This window comes from Macrosteles quadrilineatus, unplaced genomic scaffold, assembly GCF_028750875.1.
Source record: "Macrosteles quadrilineatus isolate MER2022 unplaced genomic scaffold, UCM_ALF_1.0 Scaffold_7__1_contigs__length_78375512, whole genome shotgun sequence".
In the NCBI taxonomy this organism is placed as follows: Eukaryota; Metazoa; Arthropoda; class Insecta; order Hemiptera; family Cicadellidae; genus Macrosteles; species Macrosteles quadrilineatus.
This window is the reverse complement of record NW_026542600.1, coordinates 77,618,120-77,641,400: the sequence shown is the minus strand read 5'-3', so window position 1 is coordinate 77,641,400 and position 23,281 is coordinate 77,618,120. Positions and strand designations below refer to the sequence as shown.

General features: G+C 38.4%; 1 protein-coding gene across 5 annotated transcripts in view; it reads left to right on the top strand.

Annotated features, from left to right (window-relative positions):
* The window catches only part of LOC128997952 (RNA-binding protein 27-like), an 86,277-nt gene extending 69,210 nt beyond the window's left edge, over nt 1-17,067 (top strand). For 3 of the 5 annotated variants that reach the window (XM_054423808.1, XM_054423807.1, XM_054423806.1), the window contains 7 exons: nt 4,463-4,618; nt 6,420-6,554; nt 9,183-9,364; nt 10,357-10,465; nt 13,095-13,261; nt 15,403-15,481; nt 16,011-17,067. In XM_054423808.1, coding sequence (XP_054279783.1) covers nt 4,463-4,618; nt 6,420-6,554; nt 9,183-9,364; nt 10,357-10,465; nt 13,095-13,261; nt 15,403-15,481; nt 16,011-16,097 — 915 coding nt within the window. In that variant the 3' untranslated portion in view covers nt 16,098-17,067. The remainder of the gene's footprint in view (nt 1-4,462; nt 4,619-6,419; nt 6,555-9,182; nt 9,365-10,356; nt 10,466-13,094; nt 13,262-15,402; nt 15,482-16,010) is intronic. The other 2 variants (XM_054423810.1, XM_054423809.1) reach the window with 2 other exon arrangements.
* The last annotated feature ends 6,214 nt before the right edge of the window (nt 17,068-23,281 follow it).

Genomic DNA, 23,281 nt, shown 5'->3' with positions numbered 1-23,281 from the left:
AAATGAAATCCAACTGCTGGTAGAAATCTGTAATTTTCTTCTGTACATTCCTCTCAGAAAAGTAGTTTTTCTCCATCATTTTGTGGAAATGCTGCCTGCTGTGTGGTAGCAGAAGCATCCCTGTGCGGAAGAAACAACAAACTTTCTCAGCCGCTTAGAATGCCTCTTACGTAGTCAGACAGACGCCTTCATCTTCATCTTCTTCTGTGTTTTCTTCTGTTTGTAAATTGTGTACCTCATTAACAATTTCTGTGTCAAGCATTTGGAAAGTTTCAACATGGTCTTCGACTGATGCCCACCCAACAAGATCCCGCCCAAAATCAAGTTGGTTAGTATAAAATTTCTTTACTCCTTTCTGATAGAGGTGAACCATCTTCATATTCGTCATCAGGAACAGCAGCTGAAATTCCTGCTTTCCTGAAGCATTTGGAGATTGTCTGTCCTTGACATCAAACTGGATGGAATCCAGTTATGTTCACTTGTTGTGCAGTGTGCATGCAGATTATTATTTTTTTACGCTACTTTCGTTAGTGACACTTAAAGCTTTGTATAACGCTTTAGTCCATTATGCTTGTGCAGTTGGCCGGAAAAAACACAAGCTCAATCTTGGCCAACTCCAATTTTGGTGGCGCTGCACATTATTGTCAATAAGGAGAAGTATTTTCCTTTTGTTTTATGACAGCTCTCTGTCCCACTTCCTCAATTCTTATTCTGAATATGGCAGAGGCCATTCATGCTTTCTTGTTGGCTGTGTAAGTTACAGGCAGCTTATTTTACATTTTTAAAACATGTATGTAGGCCATGCACTTTTTCTGATAACTAGAAGGTTCCTTTTTTCTAACCCCGTCACATATGCACAAACAAAATGAAAATTTTTGATAATTTTCTGCTGACACATTTTTAAATTGGAAGGTTTTGTCTGGGATCAATTTGTAGAAAAGTCCAGTCCCATCTTTTCCAAAGCATTTTCCTTCAAAAGTGGACCAGACAAGGGGATGTTAGAACCATATTAAAAGAGCTGCATCAATATCACTGCAATCACATCCTTTGAGTCTTTTGACGTTCACCCCATGTTCTTCAAATGCTTTCACAATTTTGTCCTTTTGATCCAAAAGTGGAATTGGCCAATCCAAACTCCAGACACACATCTGCTATCATGCGTCCGTCTTCACACACTCTTATAACACACACTTTCTTTTTTTGGCAAAACCTTATGTTTAACAATTGCCATGGTTACCGAATACTTATTAATTAGTTTAAGAGAATGTCGGCACTGTTCAATACTGAGAACAAAATCTTTTGATAGGCTCGTACACAGAGTTTTATTTGTTGACACAAAACTAGTCTTGGCGACACTGACCTAAAGACAAGGTTCCTGAACCACCTGCCAAGATGGATTCAGGACAATGTAGTCTAGAGGTGGGTTGATGGACAGGACAACAACCTTGTAGGGACGGGGAGGGTAGATGCCCCGGAACAATGTCAGAATAGGGAGGGTGAATGCAACGACGATAGCTCAAGGCCGTATCTAAAAATAAGAGTGTGTGAAAATACGTCTGTGCTCCACTAAATTGCGAACATCGCACAATTCAGCCATTTGTACAAGGTTACTTTGTTACTTAGAGTGGGATCTAGTTGACGTTATATAAAAAAACTTATCTAGTTGAGGATTTAAAATCTTTTGACGATAAATCAAAGGTTTTACCAATGCTTACACTTTTAAGTTTGGCTGGACTTAGGCTTGGATGGCGTTATATTTATATCCGTGTTGACATTATGGCCAAGGTCGTAATAACCAAATTGCACTGTATATTGTGATGTTATAATCTGCTAACATGTTTAGGTCAATTAATTTTGATTGATCCATACCAGTACAGTAAAATCCCGTTTTACCGAAATAAAGGGTGCGGACTGTTTTGTATAACCCATTTTTTCTGTTCAATCAATTTAATTTTACTTTAACTTGTACAAAACTAATTGGTACCTTAAGAACTGTTGACTGTTTCTGCCCGTCATGTTTTTTACAAAAGTGCTATGCACGTTAAAAGCAGAAACAGTTTTACATTTAACTCACTTCAATCACAAGACATAAACGAGCAGTTGCAAACGTTTACAGTGCAGTGATACGAATGTAATACTGGTCACAGTCATGTGAAATAGGCAAGTGGGGAAAGGTTGGTCAGTCGTAGAGTTGGACATTCGTAGAAGGCCAGTGGCTGCCATGGGCGACAATATCCATTGCTCATCTTAGTTTCAGGGTTGGTACGGTCAGGGAAAACCTGGAAAAGTCAGGGAATTATGACAAAGTTCTGGAATTTCTTCTGAAAAACTACCTTTTTGCAAATATGCTACATTTTGCTCTAAAAATGTTTTTATCAGGGTGATGAATTATGGTAAAAGGAACGAAATAAGCACTGATGCACATTTTTATATCAATAGTTAGCTATCGGTACGGGGAAGGAATCGATATGTATACAGGGTGTCCAAAAACTCCTGGGTCGGTTAAATATTTTTGAAATAAGTTATTTAAAATAGACCTTTAAAACTTTGCACAAAGTTACTGGTAAAAATCTGTTTTATCTCATATTGAGTGATCCGCTACTTCCTCAGGGGGACGGCCTGCTAGGAGTCAGTAGAAAATCTTAAATGTAAGCATAGGTTGATATTCACATCAAATTAAAGGTCTTTGTTATTAAAATACAATGCCACAAACAAGAACTCAAACGGACAACCGAGTCAAAAATGACAGCTGTTCAAAGATTCATTAAATTTGCAATGCTATTATACGATACCTCCTCAGAGGCCGCTAGAAGTCAGAAGAAAATAACAAACGTAAGCATAGGTCAATATGCACATCAAATTAAAGGTCTTTATTTGTAGAATACAATGCTGCAAATTTGAGCTCAAAATAGCATCTGGGTAAAAAATAGCAACACTTTAAAGATTCAAAATGGCAGATTCTAGAAATCTTTGAATGGCTGTCATTTTTGACTCGGTTATTCGTTTGAGGTTGGGTTTGAGGTTCTGTACTCTACTAATAAAGACCTTATTTGATATGCATATCAACCTATGCTTACGTTTAAGATTTTCTTCTGATTCCTAGCGGGCCATTCCCCTGAGGAAGTAGCAGATCACTGAATATGTGATAAAATAGATTTTTATGTCAAGTAACTTTGTGCAAAGTTTTGTAGCTCTACTTTAAATATTTAAAAAATGTTCAACTGACCCGAGACTTTTTGGACACGTGGTTATAGTTTTAAAGCAAGTTTTGTATTATGGAGTGATTGAATAAGATAAATATTTAGATTTTTTTTTTATATTTCTTGATTTTGATTGGTTGATATCGACTTACGGTATACCTGGAAAAAGTATAATATCAGTCTGGAAAACCTGGAAAAGTAAGGGAATTTTATTTTCTAAATTTAGTACCAACCCTGATTTTGCAATTGATTTAATAAATTACGGTTTCGGTTGACCCGGGTTTCAGTTTAACGGGTTCCAGTAAAATGGGGTTTTACTGTATTAGGTACCAATTTATTTTGCCACTGCAAAAAACTGTGATTTGACTGAACTGTTTTTTTTTTATTTTCCAATGAGGTGAGGCTGAATGCCATCCTGCCAGCTTGTAAAAAGCTGTAAATCTTCTTATATTCTTTAATACTGATTAAAATAAATCTAATTTTTATTGTAATTTTTTTAATTTAATCACTGACACTAACAAAGTTTATTTTGGAAAATTGTGGTTGCAGTGATAGCTTTATAATACAGAGACAAATTGTTGAATTAATAATTTATTTATTTATTTATTTATCATATCAACGGCTGACGCCAATACATAAAGATTGATAGAGATAATTTAAGGAACTGACAAGATGCAAATGTGAAACAATTCTGAACAGTAACAAGCTACGAAAAGACAGTAATACAACAATAAATATAGCAATAAATATAAAACAAATACAACAATAAATAAAAAACAACAATAAATAGCAAACAATAAATGAGTTGACAAACATGCAAAATTGACAATAATGATCCGCTGATTTAGAAATTTTTGATAATGACATTTGAGTGCAAAAAACAGAAACAATAATTATGCATAACAAAGCAAGCAAAGCAACAAACAAACATATCAGAAAATAGCGAACCAATACTGCCGTGCAATTGAAAAAAAAAAAAATACACAGAGAGGCACAGGTACAAAACTCAGAAGGAACTTCACCACCTCGAAATTACCACACATTTCTTGAAAGCTGCCAGCGACATATTAAAAAGGTCAATATCATCAGGTAGAGCATTGACGAGACGTTGGGCTCTGGGCAGTGGGCTGAAGAGATGATAGTTGGTGCTGAGATGCTCACGAGAGAGTATAATTATTTCCATACATAGGAGGGTGTTTTCCTCAGAGTTTAGTTCTGAGGACTGTTTAGAACATCTAATAAATGTATTATGATTATTTCAGGAGGCCTTAAAGCTTACTCAACATTTAAGCAAAAGGAAAAACGATCTCATCGATGAAGTGTTGTTAAATCAAAAGCTGTTGATGGACAAATTAGAAAAAGGAAACCTGACGCCTGAAAAGAGGGCTGAAATTATGGCAACACTCAAAGGATTCCAGGTGAGAAACATGAAGGAGGTTATACATTTTCAATTATCCTATATATTAATTGTTTTGTAAACGTTTACGGTATAAGTGTAGATATATTGGAGGTCCGAGTATTTTACAATGTTCATTTAGCAGCAACAAGTAAAATGCTAAACAATGAAAATTTTATTTCATTTTATTTTTAATGTCCATGAAAATTCTATATTTTTTAAATAGTTTTGCAGCTAGTTTATATAAGTTTATAAGAACCTAATAAAAATCAGGAAAACATTGCTCAAGTTATCATGTTTATGGACACGTAGATATCTATCTATCTATTACTGTATACGAGGGTTGTTTTTAAGTAAAGGCCGTTTGTAAGTATAGCTTCTTAAGCTACGTTTCCATTCCAAATCTCCGAATTTGTAGGAATGGAAACAGCCTGGCACAAGTCACGGCACAAGTTCCCCGGCACAAATTTGTGCCCGCCGACTGCGTGACAAAACATGTGCCCGAGTCGTAGGCACATGTGCCCAGTTGGAATGGAAACGGCCGGGCACATGTGCCTGCAACTTGTGCATGCATAGGTCCTCCGAACTACCACATGCTCATAAATGACAGGTATTTATAACCTCAAATTTCGTGGAGTTCGTTGGAGGATATTGTCGAAGCCACTTTATACGCGCAAATCTCTCATCAATTAATTAAATGCGCCTTCCGATGGTATTTTAGCCAAAAAACTTCTTATCCACCATCTAAGTCGTTTTCTTCTTTTTCTTCTAAGTTCATGTATGCACAAGCTATAAATAAAATGCAGAGGCTGTTATGTCATATATGGTGATTTGTAGAACACAATTTAATCAAAATCAGCCACCGAACCTCACCACATCACAATAGAGAGCAGTCTTGTCTGCCAGTTGTAGTCGCGGGACTTGTGCCTGGAATTGAAACGACATAGCAAACTACGTGCGACATGTGCCGTGACTTGTGCCTGCGACTTGTAGGAATGGAAACGTAGTTTTCCTGTTCACCGCTTATCGGCATCATGTGTAAACCGAATGCTTTGTAACTGATGTGTACACTTAATTGTGTGTAAAATATTTTTATAAAATTATTTAATCTCCTGCCGCATGCGAGACAAGGTTAGTGATTATGTTTTTGACTTTAAGAAACATATCGGCTGTAGAGATTCATCGCCATGTGACTTAAGCTTATAACCCTAATGCAATGAGTGAGGGTTCGGTGTAAAAATGGGGACTAAAATGACTCTGAAAATTAACCTATTTCTGCACTTAACTCTTCACTCATTTCATAAGGGCAATCTTCAGTCATCTGGTCGGCATCAGATATGATTCTTGAGGTATAAAAACGTATCACCTTATCTCGCATACGACAGGATATTCAATCACACAACAAAGCCTACACGTCAGCTAAGGAGCTACAAATGGCACCATTCTGTTCACCAATGATGCCAGTAAGCGGCAAGCCACCTCGTTGCGGCGTACATGCAATCTATGGAGCAAAAGCAGCCCTTACTAAAGATTTGCCCCTCATATAGCATATACATAAATTAGTAAAAATAGTTATTTTGGTCTTTGGGGACATAAGAATGAAAAAGTAAATCAGTTCCGGGTCTAGATGTTACTGTGCCAAGTAGGGTATAGCTTCTTCTCTACTGGCATATTCGCTAAAAGGGCAAAAAACTACATTTTTGTACTATCTGAAAACAGAAAGAGGTTAGTCGGTAAGTATAATATTCAATGACCATATAGGGACTCAATACTCATCTTTTGAAATTATTGCATTGAAATGTATCAACTTACTCTTTTTTCAGGAAAATATAGAAACATTACGGAAAGATTTTGAGGGAAAAACAGTCTCAAACAATCCTGTCAAAGTGACTCCTCAGTTGGTAAAGAGATCTAGGGAGGAGGTAGGTGATTCTCTCTCCTCTCCTCCCACCACAAATGTATGACTACTCTTCTTTATCTTTACAACTAGACTCTAGGCTAGTAATTAAGTCATGTGGATTATTAGTTATAATAATGTTTGTCAACATTTCTTGATTTTGTACTGTCAGTCGAGCAACTAAATACAGTAGAACTCTTAATAATCCGAATCAATTAAGACAGTACCACATTCAGATAATCAAAAATTCGGATGGTAAGATTTGTACAGAAATTTGGGGTATTTTACAGAAAATAGAACTGTTGTATAGTTTTACTAGCTTTAATAATTATTAATTATACAAAACACTTCTGCAAAGATCGTGGAGGACTATTATGATTTTCCTCAACCGTGGGAGACGATTATCATGTCTACAAGACTTTGTAAGATACAAACAATGGGGGAATGGCACAAGATGTAATGGTTAGACTGGGGAAAGGTGTAGGATTTTAAGTGTTGGACATCTAGTCTGGGATAAAGATATACCAAAGACTACAAAATTACCATGTATAAGACTTATCATATACTGATAGTTACCTATGGTGCAGAAGTTTGGAATATAACACAGAGGAAATAGAGCGGGGTTCAGGCGGGGGAATGAAGTTTGTAAGAAATTTTAAAGGGAAAACAAGATTGGATAGAACCTAATTCTGACAGACCAAAAGTTAGCTTACTACATAATTCTCATCAAAAAGAGCACTGATGATTCTTAATGGAGACAAGTAGCCTATCTATTTTCTTTGAACTCTTCTTTATGCACAAAAAAACCCATCTTAAAGCAGAGTTAAAAGTTTTCGTTCTTTCAATTCGCGCCCTCAAATCTTTAAGTTGAATTTGTATTATCTTACATTTTTATAAATATATACATAGTTGGGAAAGTTAGTAGGGGTGTGCGAATTTTCAAACCTCCCCGTGCTTCATGCTTCGTATTATAAAGTCACAACAGTAACTTCAGCATATTATGACATCTTCCTTAACTCTAAAGTCTACACGACCATTTTCAAGGTCGAAAATTTTGTTGTGTCATTAAAATCACTCCTCTCAGCTGCCTCGTGTACAATGCTCCAATACGATAGGCTTACTGCAACCTTCCGGCATGGAAACATAAGACTGAAGACTGTCAACCATTCTTATTTAATTAATTAACAATAGCCTGAATTTAGCAGCAATTTAAATGGTAGAAAAAGGAGGATAGCAGCTAGGATAACAGCCTTTTTCTACCATTTAAAATCCTGGCCTAGAGCCTTTCCTTAAACAAAACTTGGCAGCAATTTAGTTTGTATTTGTTTATCAGGCAGTTATCTATTAAATTTGTATAGCTTTTAAATACATTCTCTTAGCTTAGTTAATATTAGGATCTACTTTTTGTAATGTGAACTTAAAGTACAGTAGGATGACGAAATAAGTCGTCTGAAAGTGTTGTCTGAGTAGCAACTAGTAAGCTATGAGGTTAGAACTGCACTTCACAGTCTTTAGCATACTTCTGAACAAGACACAAACTACCCTGAATTAATTTCTATGAAAATAATCAGCAACATTTTTATCTATTTTTGAACAGAGAAATATCTTTTTTAACTCTACTTTCTTGTTTTGTTACACAATTTGGTCTGCAATCGGAATATTTTATTTCTAAACGTCATGGTATTTTAGGTGAGGTCAATACTTCAGTATGATAAATATTTTTCGGCATCTCTCACCTTATTGAAATCAGGAGAACACAGTCCTTGTCATATCACAGTTAATTGCACATACACACGGATAAAAATACAACTAAATATAAAATCGCAGACTAAAGTTCTCAACTCCGACATTTCGCCGCACCAATAAAAACAAAGCGGTGTTTTCAAGGTTATTTTGTCTTCTCACGTTAACGTTGTGAGCGCCTAACCACGGAGTCGTGGTTAGGGACTCACAACGATCAACAAACATCAACATATATCAGTCATTAGTTTATCTTTGGCTCAATTAAATGTCCGTTGTATTTCTTACAGCTCTGACAAAGAATCTAATTATCAAGACCTAGGACTAATTATGTAGGTGGCCCTGGGTACATTTTGAGTGACATCATATAAGCGTTATACAAATAGCATTCTTTCCTAATTAAACTATATTTAATTTGGTTCATGGGTTTTAAATACCGTACACAATATAACATAATAAAACAAATTTTACGCTAACTGACCAACAATAGACAATAAAATACACTTAAATTATATCCATACAATAATGCTTGTGAAAGATTAAATATCTATAAAAACATACTTAGTTATAAACATGACTACAGTTTAGTTAAAGAGTTGCACATGAAACCATAAACTGTTAAACAACAATTATTAATGCCGTTACAAAACACTAATGGGTTTGAGATTGCATTAGTACCCTTGTAGTAAATTAAGGAAGTCTAAAACATACAATAAAGTGAGAAATGTAAACAAAGTGATAATACTTTTCAGCTCTTAAACAACTACAGTATTAGAATTTTATGAGTACTTGGCACAACTTGACCTCACTCTCAGTATTCAAAAGACTGAATCTCGACCCCTATTACAATTAGCTTATATAATCCTCAAAAACGGCTTTTACCAAATACTAAAGAACTTGAGCGAGCAATACAATTGATTTTAACAAACAAAGTACTGATGAATTTTAGATGCAAAAACAGCTCTTGGATGCTGAGCTAGATCTGTTTAATCAACAGCAAGAGGGGAAAGATACGACTGAGCTACAAAAGCGAGTTATAGAACTCAAGACAAAAGCTCACAGCCTTGGACTGCTCACTAACAACGGAGTCTTGCGTCTCTCTCGTGGTGGAGCTCGATACCGAACTGTCAGGTAAGGTTTTAATTTAGTGAAATTACCCTTATTATCAGTAATAAACACAATCAAAGCTCAGGCTAGCACAGTAGTTGCGAAGTCAAAAGGTTTCCGCCGTTATTTCTTTAGTTAGAAAATACTCATAAACTACAAAAATCCCTTTACTGAAAGAAGATAGTGGCTTAAATTATAACTAACATAAGCTGTAAAAAAAAATGTTAATTAGGTATGAAAAACATCTGGACTGTCATTTTCTCTAGTTTTTTATGTGCATAATTACAAAATGAGAACTATTATAATGTTGGTTTAGTAATCTTCTCCTGTGCTAAGTGTTTTTTGTGGGGAAAAATAAATAGCTTAGATAGGTTAGGATAAATAGGTGGGGTTGATAGGGTAACTAATTAGGTAAATGTAGAACATTAGGACACTTGAAAACCGGAGTAGTTGCTTTATTTCTTGAAACAAAGTGTAGTCAAGTGTAAATGCTTTGATGACTGGGCTTATGGCAGATAAAATAAAATTTTATAGCTTCCTTGGCCAGTACAGTCTAACCTTAATATAACGAACCTCGATATAAAAAATTTCTTGATATAACGAACTTTTTTAAATCCCCTAGAACAGGTTAAAAAAGCAAGTGTTATTTCACAAATCTTTAGTGTAAATAAACTACAGCCCTATGTCAGGATCTAATATTATGTCTGAAAATTAGCTTTCTCAACTCCTTGACCTTGTCACTAGACAGTAGACTTAAATAGTTTCCCACACATACTATAGCTTTTTACTGAAGATGTAGAAATGTATTAAACTTTTAGATTTATTTTAAGCCTTAAAATTAAAGCAAGTATAGTTTGTTTTTTCTTCCTTCAATTTCATAACGATTTCAAGTTATGTGCAAGCTATTTCTTAATTTGATGTTTTCAACAAGATTATCTCATAAACAATTTGGACATTAAAGTAATTGCGATTACAGCTGTGTTTAAATTCCTCCTAATGATTTGGTTTGTATTTAGGGGTAGGGGAGGTTTCAACCCCCATTCGACGGTGGATCATCGTCCTACTAAACTGCTGGTCTCAGGGTTCGAGAGTGATGACAAGGCAGAAGTTCTTCAACATTTCACGGTAAGGATTTTACTTGGTCAAGATATATTGTTGGAGCATTTGTTTTATAACTATTTAGGAGTTGGGTTGAGATTACCCTGCAGTTGAGATTGCCAAAAGCTCAGGACGGGGCAAAGCCTTTCCAAAACTAAATCCTGAAAAACTACAGGATAGTGTTGAAATTTTGAATAGTAATTAAAAATAAAAATTAATCAAAAACAATTATAACATGTGTAAGGGTACGCGGAATTGGCTAGCTTCGGAACTTGTTAACCCCATGTTAAATTCCCTCTCTTGAAATTTGGTCGTTGGTCCCTCGGCGGAACTTGCTAACTACCACTGAGAAGCCACGCACACCGCCCAATAGGAGCCAAGCTTGAAAAGCTTTGACTAGTGTTATTAAAAGTGTTGTAACTACTTACGTATCGGTGCAGTTTTTACGAACTATTAGCAGAAAGAGCAATTTAGTAGATTAAATAATAACTGTAGATTAATATGAAGATTAGGCTGTTGTTAGTCTTTGATTAGACTCAGTTGGTCTAAGAAAAAACAGCTGAGAATCAATGGAAAATGTCAGCTTTGGTTCATCGGTTGCTATGCAATGATTTGTCACGATTTTGGGATACGAGGATGATATCTTTGCAATTGATGGGGACATTCAAGATTTTGCCGCGGTCATGGCATACAATGGGGATGTCTTCATGATCGCGGGAGGCAATGATTAAATGTCTTTGCCATCACAAGGAATATTCCAAATTTTGTTGTGATTGCAGGAGATACAATGTTTTTGCTAGGGGTGTGAGAATATTTGAAAGTCCGAATACTTGAACGAATACTGCAGTATTCGAGCCCGGCTCCATAATAATGAGTATATTCGATCATTCTAATAGTAAATAAACCCAGAAATAATCTTTAACCCAACCAAATAAATCATGTTATTGTGTTGTTTTATTTCATCCCAACATTTCATGCTTTGTATTATAAATCACAACGGCGACTTCATCAATTACAACAATCTTCCTTAAGTCTACACGCCCATTTCCAAGGATTTTTTCTAAAGTCATTATTAAAATCACTCCGCTTTGCTCCAATTAACTAAAAATATATTTAGCAGTAATTTAATTTGTGTCAGTTTATCAAACAGATATATATTTGTATAACTTTGAAACAAATTCTCCTTGCTTTGTTATTATTAGAATCTACTTTTTGTAATGTGAACTAAAAGTGCAGTAGTCTGACAAAAAAATGTGTCTGAATAGTAACTAGCCAGACACGAGGTTTCTACGAGGTTAGAACTGCACTTCACAGTCTTTAGCATAGATTAAACATACTCGTCAAGGAGGAGTATCTCATTCGTCATAATTATCTTTACATGGAATAACAGTGTTCAGATATAAACTTTTTTTGCTACAATACTTTTAGTAACATATTATTTGTTTATAACTGGAACAGTATTATTGTATAAATTGCAGAACATTTGCAATTGATATTATTATAAGTTTTGATGTTAGGTATTTTCGCCCTTTGCTTTTACTTCATTATAACCTCCAGTCTTTCATTGTCGTCTGTTGAATGTGAACAGCTAGAAACTACGACTGTCTAGAGTCTTAGTACTGAATGCATTAATAATGTTTAAAAGTTTAAATTAAACACCAAGTTGTTGTGTTGGTTGAAAAAAAGTAGGTAACCAGTTGTGTAAAATTATCTTGTCAAAATGTTTCTTATATTGTACTTTATTATGGCTATGACTTATCTTTGTAGTACAATAGGTTTTTAAAAAGCCTTTATCTTAACTGTGTTTCTTTCGTGACACAATCCTGTTAGGAGTTAAAGGTTTTTATAATGTGTGGTACCGTAATTGTTGTAAGAAAACAATGGATGTAGAAGACTATTCATTTTCATAGTAATGTCAATGTAATAAACATGAGAAAAATACTGGAAGCCCCGTACCGTACCGATTTTGTACCAAGAACAAATTGGTAAAGGTAAAAATAGATTATTTAAAATGTTACGTTGGTTCAGGATTATTAAAGTTACATTGGTAGAGTTCCAAAGCTGTGATTGGGAAACTCTTTGTAGTGTACAATAGTAACGTTAATATTTGCTAGGTAATATTGGATATTCAAAAATATTATGGAGTATTCAATTTGCACACCCCTAGTTTTCGCAATTAGGAGAGATGCTCTCATTTTTTTAGCAAATTTCTTTTTAACTACTAAAAATTTTAAAACCATCAAAACAATAACCTAACCGATAAAAACTACAACCGACACATCACTAAAATCAAGAGTAAATCAAGTGACATGGTGGCAATAACATTTTTAGTGCAGTAAAATTACAACTTCAAACCCTTGCAAGACCTGTACAAACTTCATGAGGCCTGTATTATTGTTTTTATACAAATTCAATGAGTCCCAAGTAGCATACAAATATGGCCTATCTTAGAGATCTAACATCAAAATAACAGTCAATTTTATTTTTTGTATTTTTGTGCTTAAATATATTGTTTACTTATTTATTACAGATTATCAACTACACTAACCTGACTTGTTGCCAAAACTAAGGCAAGACATATAAAGAAAGAGCACTTGTTACCTTGGTTACCCTATGTGGGTTACTGGAGTTACTGATATACCACAATCTGTTTCAGAAATTCGGCGAAGTAGCTGATCACATATGGGATGAGGCAACTCCGGCATTGGTCATTCAGTTCAAAACCCGCAAAGACGCAGAAACCGCGATGGCCAAAGGTCGCAATTTTCAGGACAGGTTACTCTCCGTCACATGGTTCAACTCAGCTCCAAACATGGGCATGAGGTACAGATAAGTGATAGCTCAAAGATTATTTAAGCTGTATTTACTGGTCAATCTTTACAAGTACAACTTACGGTGAAATGATTTTAGTAAGACTAAATTACTTACTGCTCCTATCACAGCTCAACAAATTTAGTTGAATTAGTACATGTTTTGGTGTTAAAACACCATCGTCAGCTTCAGGTACTTGTAGAGTTGATCAGTTGTAGACATCGTCAAAGGTTAAACATAATACGGCACAAACAAAATTACAAAAAGTACAAAATGACATTGAAACATTTAAAAAACAGGCCTGTTCTAAAAAAGTGACTGACCGCTAAGGTAGCAAGGGACAGACTGGACGAACTTATCTATCTCTTACCAATTGTGTGAGAGAGATATTGGGCAAGGGTCAGCTGTTGTAGGATGGACAGAGTTTTTGATTCAAAAATTAGAAAAACCAATTTATACCCTACGAATCCCCCCCCCATAAAACTTTGTTACAATGGTCCGATCACGCTGGTTTGCGAACTCTTCGAATTAACATAGGTTTACACGTTTGTACCAAATTTCATCAAAATCGGATAATTTTTACTTGAGTGATCATAAATATATATGAATGTGAACAGATGGTATTTTTGCCTCTGGGGACATCAAAACACAAAAGTAAATCGGTCCTGGGTCCAGGTCTTACCATGAGAACTACGGTAATAGCTTAATCCCTTTATGGGAAATTCGCTAAAATGACTTAAAAACGATTAACACTATATTGGCAGCAATGTAGTGAGACGATGTTGATATGTTCACAGCAACATCGTCGGTAATTTCCCTCTATCGCAGTACAACAATAATAATTTTCCGCGGTCGCGGCAACACCCGTGATTATCTCTTGCTGTCAACGAGAACAACTGCAATTATTTGGAATCATTCAAATACAAAACTTGCCAAGACTGTTATTGTATGTTCTTATTGTTGAATTCTGTATTATTGGTCTTGGGGCAACCTTTGGGTCCTGGGTAGTGATGGATCGTCGGTACCACTTTTTCAAAGTCGGTACCGGTACCTAACCAAAATCGATTCTTGGTTCCAGTACCATCGGTACCATATCTTATTTTTTTAGGATAGACTACTTAATTATTTAAAAAAATATATATATCCATCCAGTATTTCAATTTTACAGTATTTTGCATTAGTATAGGTTGGTACAAAACTTAAGGAATTTAGAAAATAAAACTTATTTGTATAAAAAAACCACATTAATAGCCAAACACATTCAAATAAAAATAATATATAATGTAGCAGAAGTGTTAAAAATATTTGATGAATTTGTGTTGATGCCAAAATTTATTGATTCTCGATACCGATACTTAAAAAACCAATTATCAATACAAATACCATTTTTAAATAGTTTTACCAAGTTTTCTGAAAGGATTGGTTACTATACAACAGCCCCTGTCTTTATGTCATTCTATTAAGTATTTTTGAGGTAGGCTATTAGGGTGTTTTTCAAGTAAAAAAATGTATGTAGCAATCAAACATTCTAACTAGCCAATATCCAAGTGTAAACCCTTCTTTGTGACGTAAATTTCCTGATGACGAAACGTAGATGGTAACTTGGGAAATTACGTCTCCTTAACAATAAACGAGGTCCCAGGAATCGCTTGAGTCATTTTGGGGGGATTTTCCCAGGAGTCGATAGTGATTAGGATAGCCTCAACTTTGATAGCCTCGGTTATCAGAGCTCGGAACAAACCTAGCGGGTTACCAGACACCACACTTTTTAATCACCGCTCTAGTCAGTGGAGTTATTGGGGAATCGATAATTCTGACGGGACTCTGTGGGCAATAGCTACCTGACACGCTACTAACTACTTAATTAAACAAACAGTAACCTAAGTAGTCACCCTGCTTACCTACAGGGTTAAGGTACACGTGATAACCTGAAACAGACAAGGCCAGCTTAAGATAATTTAATCTTGCTTATGCAGTCTAAATGCCACAGAGTAAGCTACACAAAAACCAAGTTCACTTCATATTTTATTTTGTCTTTGTAACGTAGGCCTACTTGAATGATACATCTGCTTTACGAATAATATTTTTTTAAATATATCTTTCTTGCTACTGTTCTTGTGATAAAAAGTATATTTATTTGTTCTTAATTTCAGAAACTCCAGATCTGTTATCTTGTTGAATGACACCTCCATGTCCGATTTACTTTCGGAGCATGAAGATGAAGACGAGGCTGTAAGTATACAATTAGCCTTTTTCATTATTACAGGAATAAATAAAGAAATATTGTTGTAGTAATGACTTACAATAAAAAATGTTTGCTGATTGACAATTTGCCTGATGTGACAAGCATTACCTTTGTTGGTGATAGCCAGTCCATATAAATAATTAGTATAAGAGATATCCAATTTAAACAACTAAAAAGTGACATGCTGGTAGCCTTAGTCATTTTATCGCATAGAAGCCATTTCATTGTAATTTTCTAGTTTTGTTTCTATTTTTTTACAATGTGTTTACAATAGAAATTGTTTTAAATCCCTGTGTCATGGCTGCAGGGAAGGGGCATTTTAAAACTTTTTATTTCATGTAGTTCATTTTTGTTTTGTGGGAGTCAGCTTATAAGAGTTACCGCTACACCAGGTTGAAAATACAAGTATTATTGGCTTGATCATACAAGGTAGGATCTTTTAGACTAATGATTCAGTTTTAAAACATTCTAGTTTCATAGTAGTGTAGTAGTAACAAATTTCAATAAATGTTTCAGTTACGATTAAGCATTGACCAAAATGAAGACTTATTGTTACAAGATGAAGAAGAAGAGGAAGATGAAGAGAGGTCATGGAGACGATAGCAATGACCTTTCGATCCGAGTGTAGATGAACTAAGCATACAAACAAAAATGTGATCTTGTCCATAAATGTAACTATGTATATGTATATGTTTTCAGTTGAGCATTTACCACAATGAGGCTTAACTGTTAGTAATTGGTAGTTATTACTGGACATTCAATCTATTATTTTATTTTCACTAAAGAGATACACAGCTTTTGTGAGTGAAATCTATGTATTAAAACTATACATTTTTTACTTCTATATATCATAACTTAAGTATACTATAAAATATTTCCTCTATGTGAAAAGTTTCTGTAAGATATTGTATTACTTATTGGAAAATTTGATATTTTTATAGTCATTGTTTTTCAGAAAGAGTTGTTGCAATGTGGTATTTATCTGGTATGGTACCATAACTACAGTAAACTCCTATATTTTGAGCCCCGAATATTTGAATTGCTTACAGAAAGAGTTTTAAACCTAATATATCGTTATTAAAGAAGGCAGAAGTTCTAATTGCGATAAAATCCTCACAGACCTGTCGACATCAACATCATTCTTCACAATTTTTCGATCACGAAATCTTCTCAAACATGTTTTTGCAATTGTGATAGTAAAAGCTTAGCTTAACTCTGCCTATTTTCTATAAATTACCCTGAATTTCGGTAACCCCAGTTATCCAAATTTTTGTATATCCAAATGTGGTATGCAGTTCCAATTAATTTGGATAAATGAAGTTCAACTGTAGTAATTTCACTATGAGTTTTCATGTGAGGTAATCTGTTTTTGTGGATCCATAATAATGCTAATAACTAAGCAAAGCATGGTCCGGTCCTTTAAAAAATGTTGAGAAACTTAAAATTTACATTTAACGAACATCATACTATCTATAGATCCTAGATAAGTTTTAGGTAGTTATTTTTGTGATGTTTACGTTTTACCGTTAGACTGCTGTTTTTGATTATTCAGTTGAATAAAAATGTGTAACAATTTGACTTGTTTTCTTGACCATACATATAACTGTATTTCATTTTACAGTCTAGATAATTATTTCTGCATAAAATATAACAATTTATTTATAGTCATAATAGATGGATGTTTTTTATTCAGCAATGAATATTTTTTTGCCACACTACACTGTTTTAACCCCTACTACTCTCTTATCGGCCGTGAGCCGACATCGTCCGTTTCGCGATCGTATCACATGTAGGCTTCCAAAAAAGAGAATACTTTTTTTATTTTATTTTTTATTAGTGTAATTTGAATTTAAAAATCTGATAGGCTTAATGACCTGCACAATAAATGAAACTTAGGGCATGGGGCGGGGCCCAAAATTGAGAGTAGAAAGGGTTAAGAGAATTTACACGCATGAAATTGGTCCGGAAAACAGCTGTTTGTCGCTTGCTTAATCAAATGTGGTTTCATTATGTACTACTGTACTGTAGTGGATTTTTACCGGACACAAGCTGATTTGGAAATGTCTGATAGTTATAGTGAAATACACAATATAGAAGTAAGGGCTTTTTTTTTTTTTTGTGGGGGCTGGGGTAATGGCATACCCCTAGCTACTTCGGCCTGGAGACCTTTTGTAGCACCCTTTAATTCATTCTGACAGCCCTAGGCTCCTCAAGTAGCCCAGGAGCTGAAAGACACCCAGCTTCCTTATCTCTGTTGGTTCCAGGAATAACCTCCCCAGAGATATAAGCCTTCTATGGGCCAACGCTGGACAGTCCAGCCATAAATGTTCTGAGGTTTCTACCTCGTTCTCACAGAACCTGCAGAGGTCTGTTTGTGACCTCCCTATGGTCCTGAGATGTTTCCTGATAGGACCGTGCCCTGTTAACACTCCTACTAGTAGACTAATGTCCCCTTTCTTAAGGCTCAGCAAGTCTTTCCAGCCTTTATCAGTGGGGTCGATTAGTAATTTGGACGTCCTCATACCTGGGTGGTTCATCCAGGCCAGAGCCTTTTGAACCTTGACCCAGTCTTGGACTTTGGCTACTCCTGAGCTTATGGGGGTACCACAGTAGGGTTCTGGTCCTGACAGTTGGTCTTCCGCACCCTTCCTGGCCAATGCATCGGCTTTTTCGTTCCCCTCATGCCCCGAATGTCCAGGAACCCAAGACAATTTGACTTGGTTTCGCTCTGCTAACTTTTTGAGGGTGTTTTTACACCCTTTTACTGTTCGTGACTGTGTCACACATGACCCCAGCGCCTTCAGTGCTGCCTGGCTGTCAGAGAGAATAAGGATTTTACCCTTTCTTAGATTCTTGCTAATAATATTATTAGCACAGCACTCAATCGCCAGGACCTCTGATTGAAAAACTGTTGTTGTTCTGCCCAAGGCCAGAGATATTTTGGTTTTGTTACCATACACTCCCAGCCCTGATCTCTCATCCTTCCGACTTCCATCGGTGTAATAGACCAAGCATGCTCTGTCATTGCTGAAGTTGCACTGTTGCCAGTTGTCTCTTCCCCCTATTGCAACTTGGTAAGGAATCTCGAAGTCGTATTCCTTTGTCATGAGGTCTGGTGTGCCTAGTTCCATGTCCATGCTTGGGAATCCCCTCAGGATGGACAGGTGGCCAGACTGCCTCTGTAGATTCAGCTCACCTCTGCTGCCCATTTTTAGTGCAGATATGGCTGCGCATTTCTTAACTTCCAGCCCTAGTGGGAGCATGTCGAGTATTGCCTCCATTGCAGCTGTGGGACAGGATTTCATGGTTCCACAGATCCCCGAGCACGCTAGCCTTTGCAGCTGCTGCAGTTTCCTGCCAGCTGCTGTCTGCTCTGCCTTAGGCCACCATACTAAGGCTGCATATGTAACCATTGGTTTGACTATGGCTTCATAGGTCCAATGTGTGAGCTTGGGACTGAGTCCCCATTTCTTGCCAAAGGTTCTTCTGCAAGCACCAAAAGCACCTGTACCTTTTGCGAGTACATAGTCAAAGTGCCTGCTCCAGGTCAGTTTCTGGTCGAGGTAAACTCCAAGGTATTTTGTTTCCTTCACAAGTTTTACACTTTTCCCCTGAATTTTTGGGGCTGTTAGGTTAGTTCTCCTTCTCGTAAAGGAGATTAGCTCTGTTTTGTCAGGGTTAATTGTGAGCCCCTCTTTGGAGCACCACCCCTCAATGAAGCTAACGGCTGTCTGGGTAAGGTTGTTCACTGTGGCTGTGTGTTTGCCTCTGACAGTCAGCACTAGGTCGTCTGCAAAGGCTTGGAGGTCTATGTCTCTCCTGTCAGCCTCTCTCAGTAGATCATCCACCACAAGAGCCCACAGCAGGGGTGAGATAACCCCTCCTTGAGGGCAACCCTGCCGAGCAATGATAGCTGTCGAGTAGCCTCCCAATTCTGCCGTCACCACCCTGCTCTTGAGCAGGGCATTTATCCAAGCTGCTACGTCGGGGGAGATGCCCCTGCTTCTGACTGCAGCCTCTATAGATTTGTAACTCACGTTGTCAAAGGCACCCTGTATGTCCATGAAGACCCCTGCCATAATTTCCTGGTGTTCTAGGGTTTCCTCGATCTTTGCCACTAGGGTGCTTAGGGCCGTCGTTGTAGATTTGCCCTTCATGAACGCATGTTGGCTCGCACTTAGGGGGTTGATAACTAAATATGCATCCCTAATGTGGCGGTTTATCACTTTTTCCATAGTCTTTAGCATGAAAGACGACAGGCAAATTGGCCTGTAGGATTTAGGCTGGGCCTGGTCTCTACCTTTTTTCAGCAGAAACGCCACCCTTGATTTCCTCCAACAAATTGGGATGTAACCTAGGGCAAAGCTGCCCCTGAACAGAGCTATCATATGATTTAAAAGGACCTCTAGTCCTTCTTGGATGAGAGCTGGGAATATTCCGTCCCCGCCTGGAGACTTGAAAGGGCTGAATGAATCGACAGCCCACTTCACGACCTCCGGCTTGAACAGCTTACTCGAAAATCTTCTAGCCAAAGCAATGTCTCTAGGTGATTTCCTATTCCAGGGTATCACGTGTTGTCCTGTTGAGTTGCCTAGTGGGGTGTTCCCTGGGAAGTGGGTGTTCATGAGGACTTCAAGAGTCTCCTCCATTCCTGTTGTGTGACTCCCATCCTCCCGTTTTAATGTACCGAGCGGGTTAGGCACATCTCTCTGAAGGGCTTTTTGCAGTCTAGCTGCTTCTGGTAGGTTTTGAATCCCCTCACAGAACTGCCTCCAGGACTTCCTTTTGCTTTTCCTTATCTCTGAGTTGTACTCCGTTAGGGCTCTTGAGTAGTTAGCCCAATCCCTAGTTCTTTTGGTGGTGTTAAAGAGTTTACGGAGTTTACATCTCATCTTGTTTAGCTTCTCATTCCACCAGGGCACATTTATTGTTGTCCTTTTGGTTTTGAGAGGGCAATTTTCCTCAAAGGCATTTAGCATTGACCTGTTTAACTGTTCTGCCTTCATGTCAAGGCCGTCAATGGTCATGAGTTGGATCACCTTTTCTTCAACTTCATCCCTGAGGGATTCCTTGTATCCCACCCAGTCTGTTGTTTTAGGAGCCCTATAAGTCAGAACGCTTTTGACGCTTGCTATCAAGTCAAACCTAATATGGCAGTGGTCAGATAGAGAGGCTTCATCAGAGACGTGCCATCCTTTTGTTTCCAGGTGACCAAGGTTTAACGATAGGGTGAGGTCCAAAATTTCCTCTCTTATTCTATTTCTGAAGGTTGGTACAATACCTATATTTTCTATCTGTAAGTCAACCTTAAATATAAATTCCAGGAGATCCTTACCTCTTTCATTAGTGTCCGAGCTCCCCCAGATGGTATGGTGAGCGTTTGCGTCACAGCCGAGGATTAGGGGAATCCTCTTGCTTCTAGCATACTCCACCAACTGCACCACCGCCCCCGGAGGACAAGTTTCTCCTGGGTTGGGGAAGTAGGCTGAGGCAACTAGAGCTTTTTGCCTCCCTGCAGTGGAGTCGAAATCGACTTGGATTGTTACCAAGTCACGGCTGGTGAATTCTGTAACAGCTAAGCATACGTTGTTAGGGTTCATGAGGATGCAGGCCCTAGGGTTAGCAGATCCCCTATCGTATACCAGCTTACCCACCTGGGTTGGAAGACCTCGAATTGTTCCTCCTCTTACCCAGGGTTCTTGTAGGAGGGCAAAATCGAGCCCTTCGGTGGCAAACCTCCTGCCCAGGGCTGCTGAAGCACCTTTGGCATGATGGAGGTTGGCCTGTATGAATCGGGAATTCATTCCCGTTTCCTGTCTGAGGGGTCACTCTTACCCCTCCTGTCACGGTGATGGGACTCCCTTCTGTCCCCTTGTCTAGGGTTGCTGCTCCTTGGCCGGTACTGCTCCCTTCTTGTAGTTGAGGGCCCCCTGTGCCTCTCCTCTCTCCTTTCCCGGGAGTTTCTCCTGTCGAAGATAGGGAAGTGCCGGGAGTCTTGGCTTCTCCTTTCTTCGCCCCTCCTTGACTCCACTGACCTCACCGTGGAAGTGGATGTTGAGGGTGGTGTCCTTTTCCTTGCACCCAGGGTGGCAGATGGTGGTTGCACTGGCGGAGCATTTGGTGACTGCGCTGGCGGAGCGGTTGTTGGCTGCGCTGGAGTGACGGTGGCCTCCCCTTCAGCGTTTGATGTTATGGTGGACGAGGGGGGCTCAGGCCGAGGTGCCGGAGCTGATTGAACAGCTCCCTCCTCCGGACCTTTGCCCCTCAGCTTAAGCGTGACTACACCGAATCTGTAGGCCACAATCAATGGACGGTCCCTAGTGATCCTGGCAGCCGTCTTTGGGTCGATGGACAGGACCAAAATCACTGCATTTCCTTCGACTTCCACTCTGCTCAGAGCCCTCCAAGTCTCTGCTGGCAGGTCTTCGTTTTGCCTGTTGAGTGCCCACAGGATGTGCTGGGTCGAGTACTGGCTACTGTTCGGGAAGTAGACCGTTAGGACTTTTGCCTTGGGAATGTCTCCCTCAGACACGACCTTCACGGTTATCCCCCCCTCAAGGCTTATCCTTTCGCCTTTAGTTCTTATCCAGGCAGCCGTCTCCTCATTTGCGCAGACCAGAACCATGTAGCCCTGCCTGCTGTAGACTGCGTTGAATCTAGGCCGAAGGCCTTCCTCTGGAGCCTCACTCCAGACGAGAGTCAAGATGATCTCCTGAAGTGCATCCATCTGTTCGCTTGTAAGCAGGACCTCGGGGTAGTCGGAGTGGATGACTCCAATTCTGATCCCCTCTGTCGCCTGTTTATAAGAGAGTCTGTGGGGTTGACTGGTTGCCTCCTGGGTAGTAGGCGTTGCCCCTGCTGAGCTCTCTTTCTTCCTGTTTTTCCTCATACGGGCTTCTTCGGGGGTAGTTGTGTCCTGCCTAGGTCTTTTTGGCCTACTGCTGGTCTCCCCTTTATTGTCATTCCTCCCTAGTGGCTCGAGGCTCTGCTCATAGGCTTCCTGCCTTGGAACTCCCCTCCTTACAAGCCAGAGGAATCTCTTCGTTCTGGAACCGCACATCTTTCGCCAAGGTTTCCTTGATGTAAGCTTGAGCTTTCCAGCTTCTACCTCTAACTCCTTGACAGTTTCGGAGTCGTCTTCATTGAGGAGGCCTTCCTCCTCCGATAGTGTCATTGCATCCCCTCCCTGAGGTGCGGGCACCTCCTGGGCGGGAGTGCTAGGTTCTCGGGGGATGACATCTTGGGACCCTGTGGCCGCCTCAGATGTCTCCATCCGTTGGGGAGTTGTCCCCTCCTCTACCTCCATACTTACTTCTTCTTTTTTGTTGGTTTCCCGGTTTAAATTATTCTCCATGTTGGTCCCACGAGTAGCTAGGGAAATGTGGGTCACCCCGGGCAGAGCCCCGCTTACCCGGAGAAGGCTGCTTAAAACTGGAGGTCGCCTGGTATCCAGAGTCCGCATACTTGTGGCCAAGCTCCCCCTTGACCATGCAGTCCTCGGCGTATGCTGTTCCACCTTGACTTGGGATGATTAGATAGGGAAATGAAGATAAAGTTGAGAAAAGAATAGAAAAGAAGTAAGGGCTTAAACGGTTTGTAATAATCTTTTACCTACGACCGTATTTTAAAGTAGCCGTTTCAGTACAGTTTTTAGAATTGAAAAGTATCTCATAACAGCATTGTTTACTTTCATAACAGCATAGTTTTACTCATAACAACACAGGTAACGGACCAATGAGGTTCAAGGATTGAGAGAGGAGAAGCAAAATCGTAATGATTCGAAATTC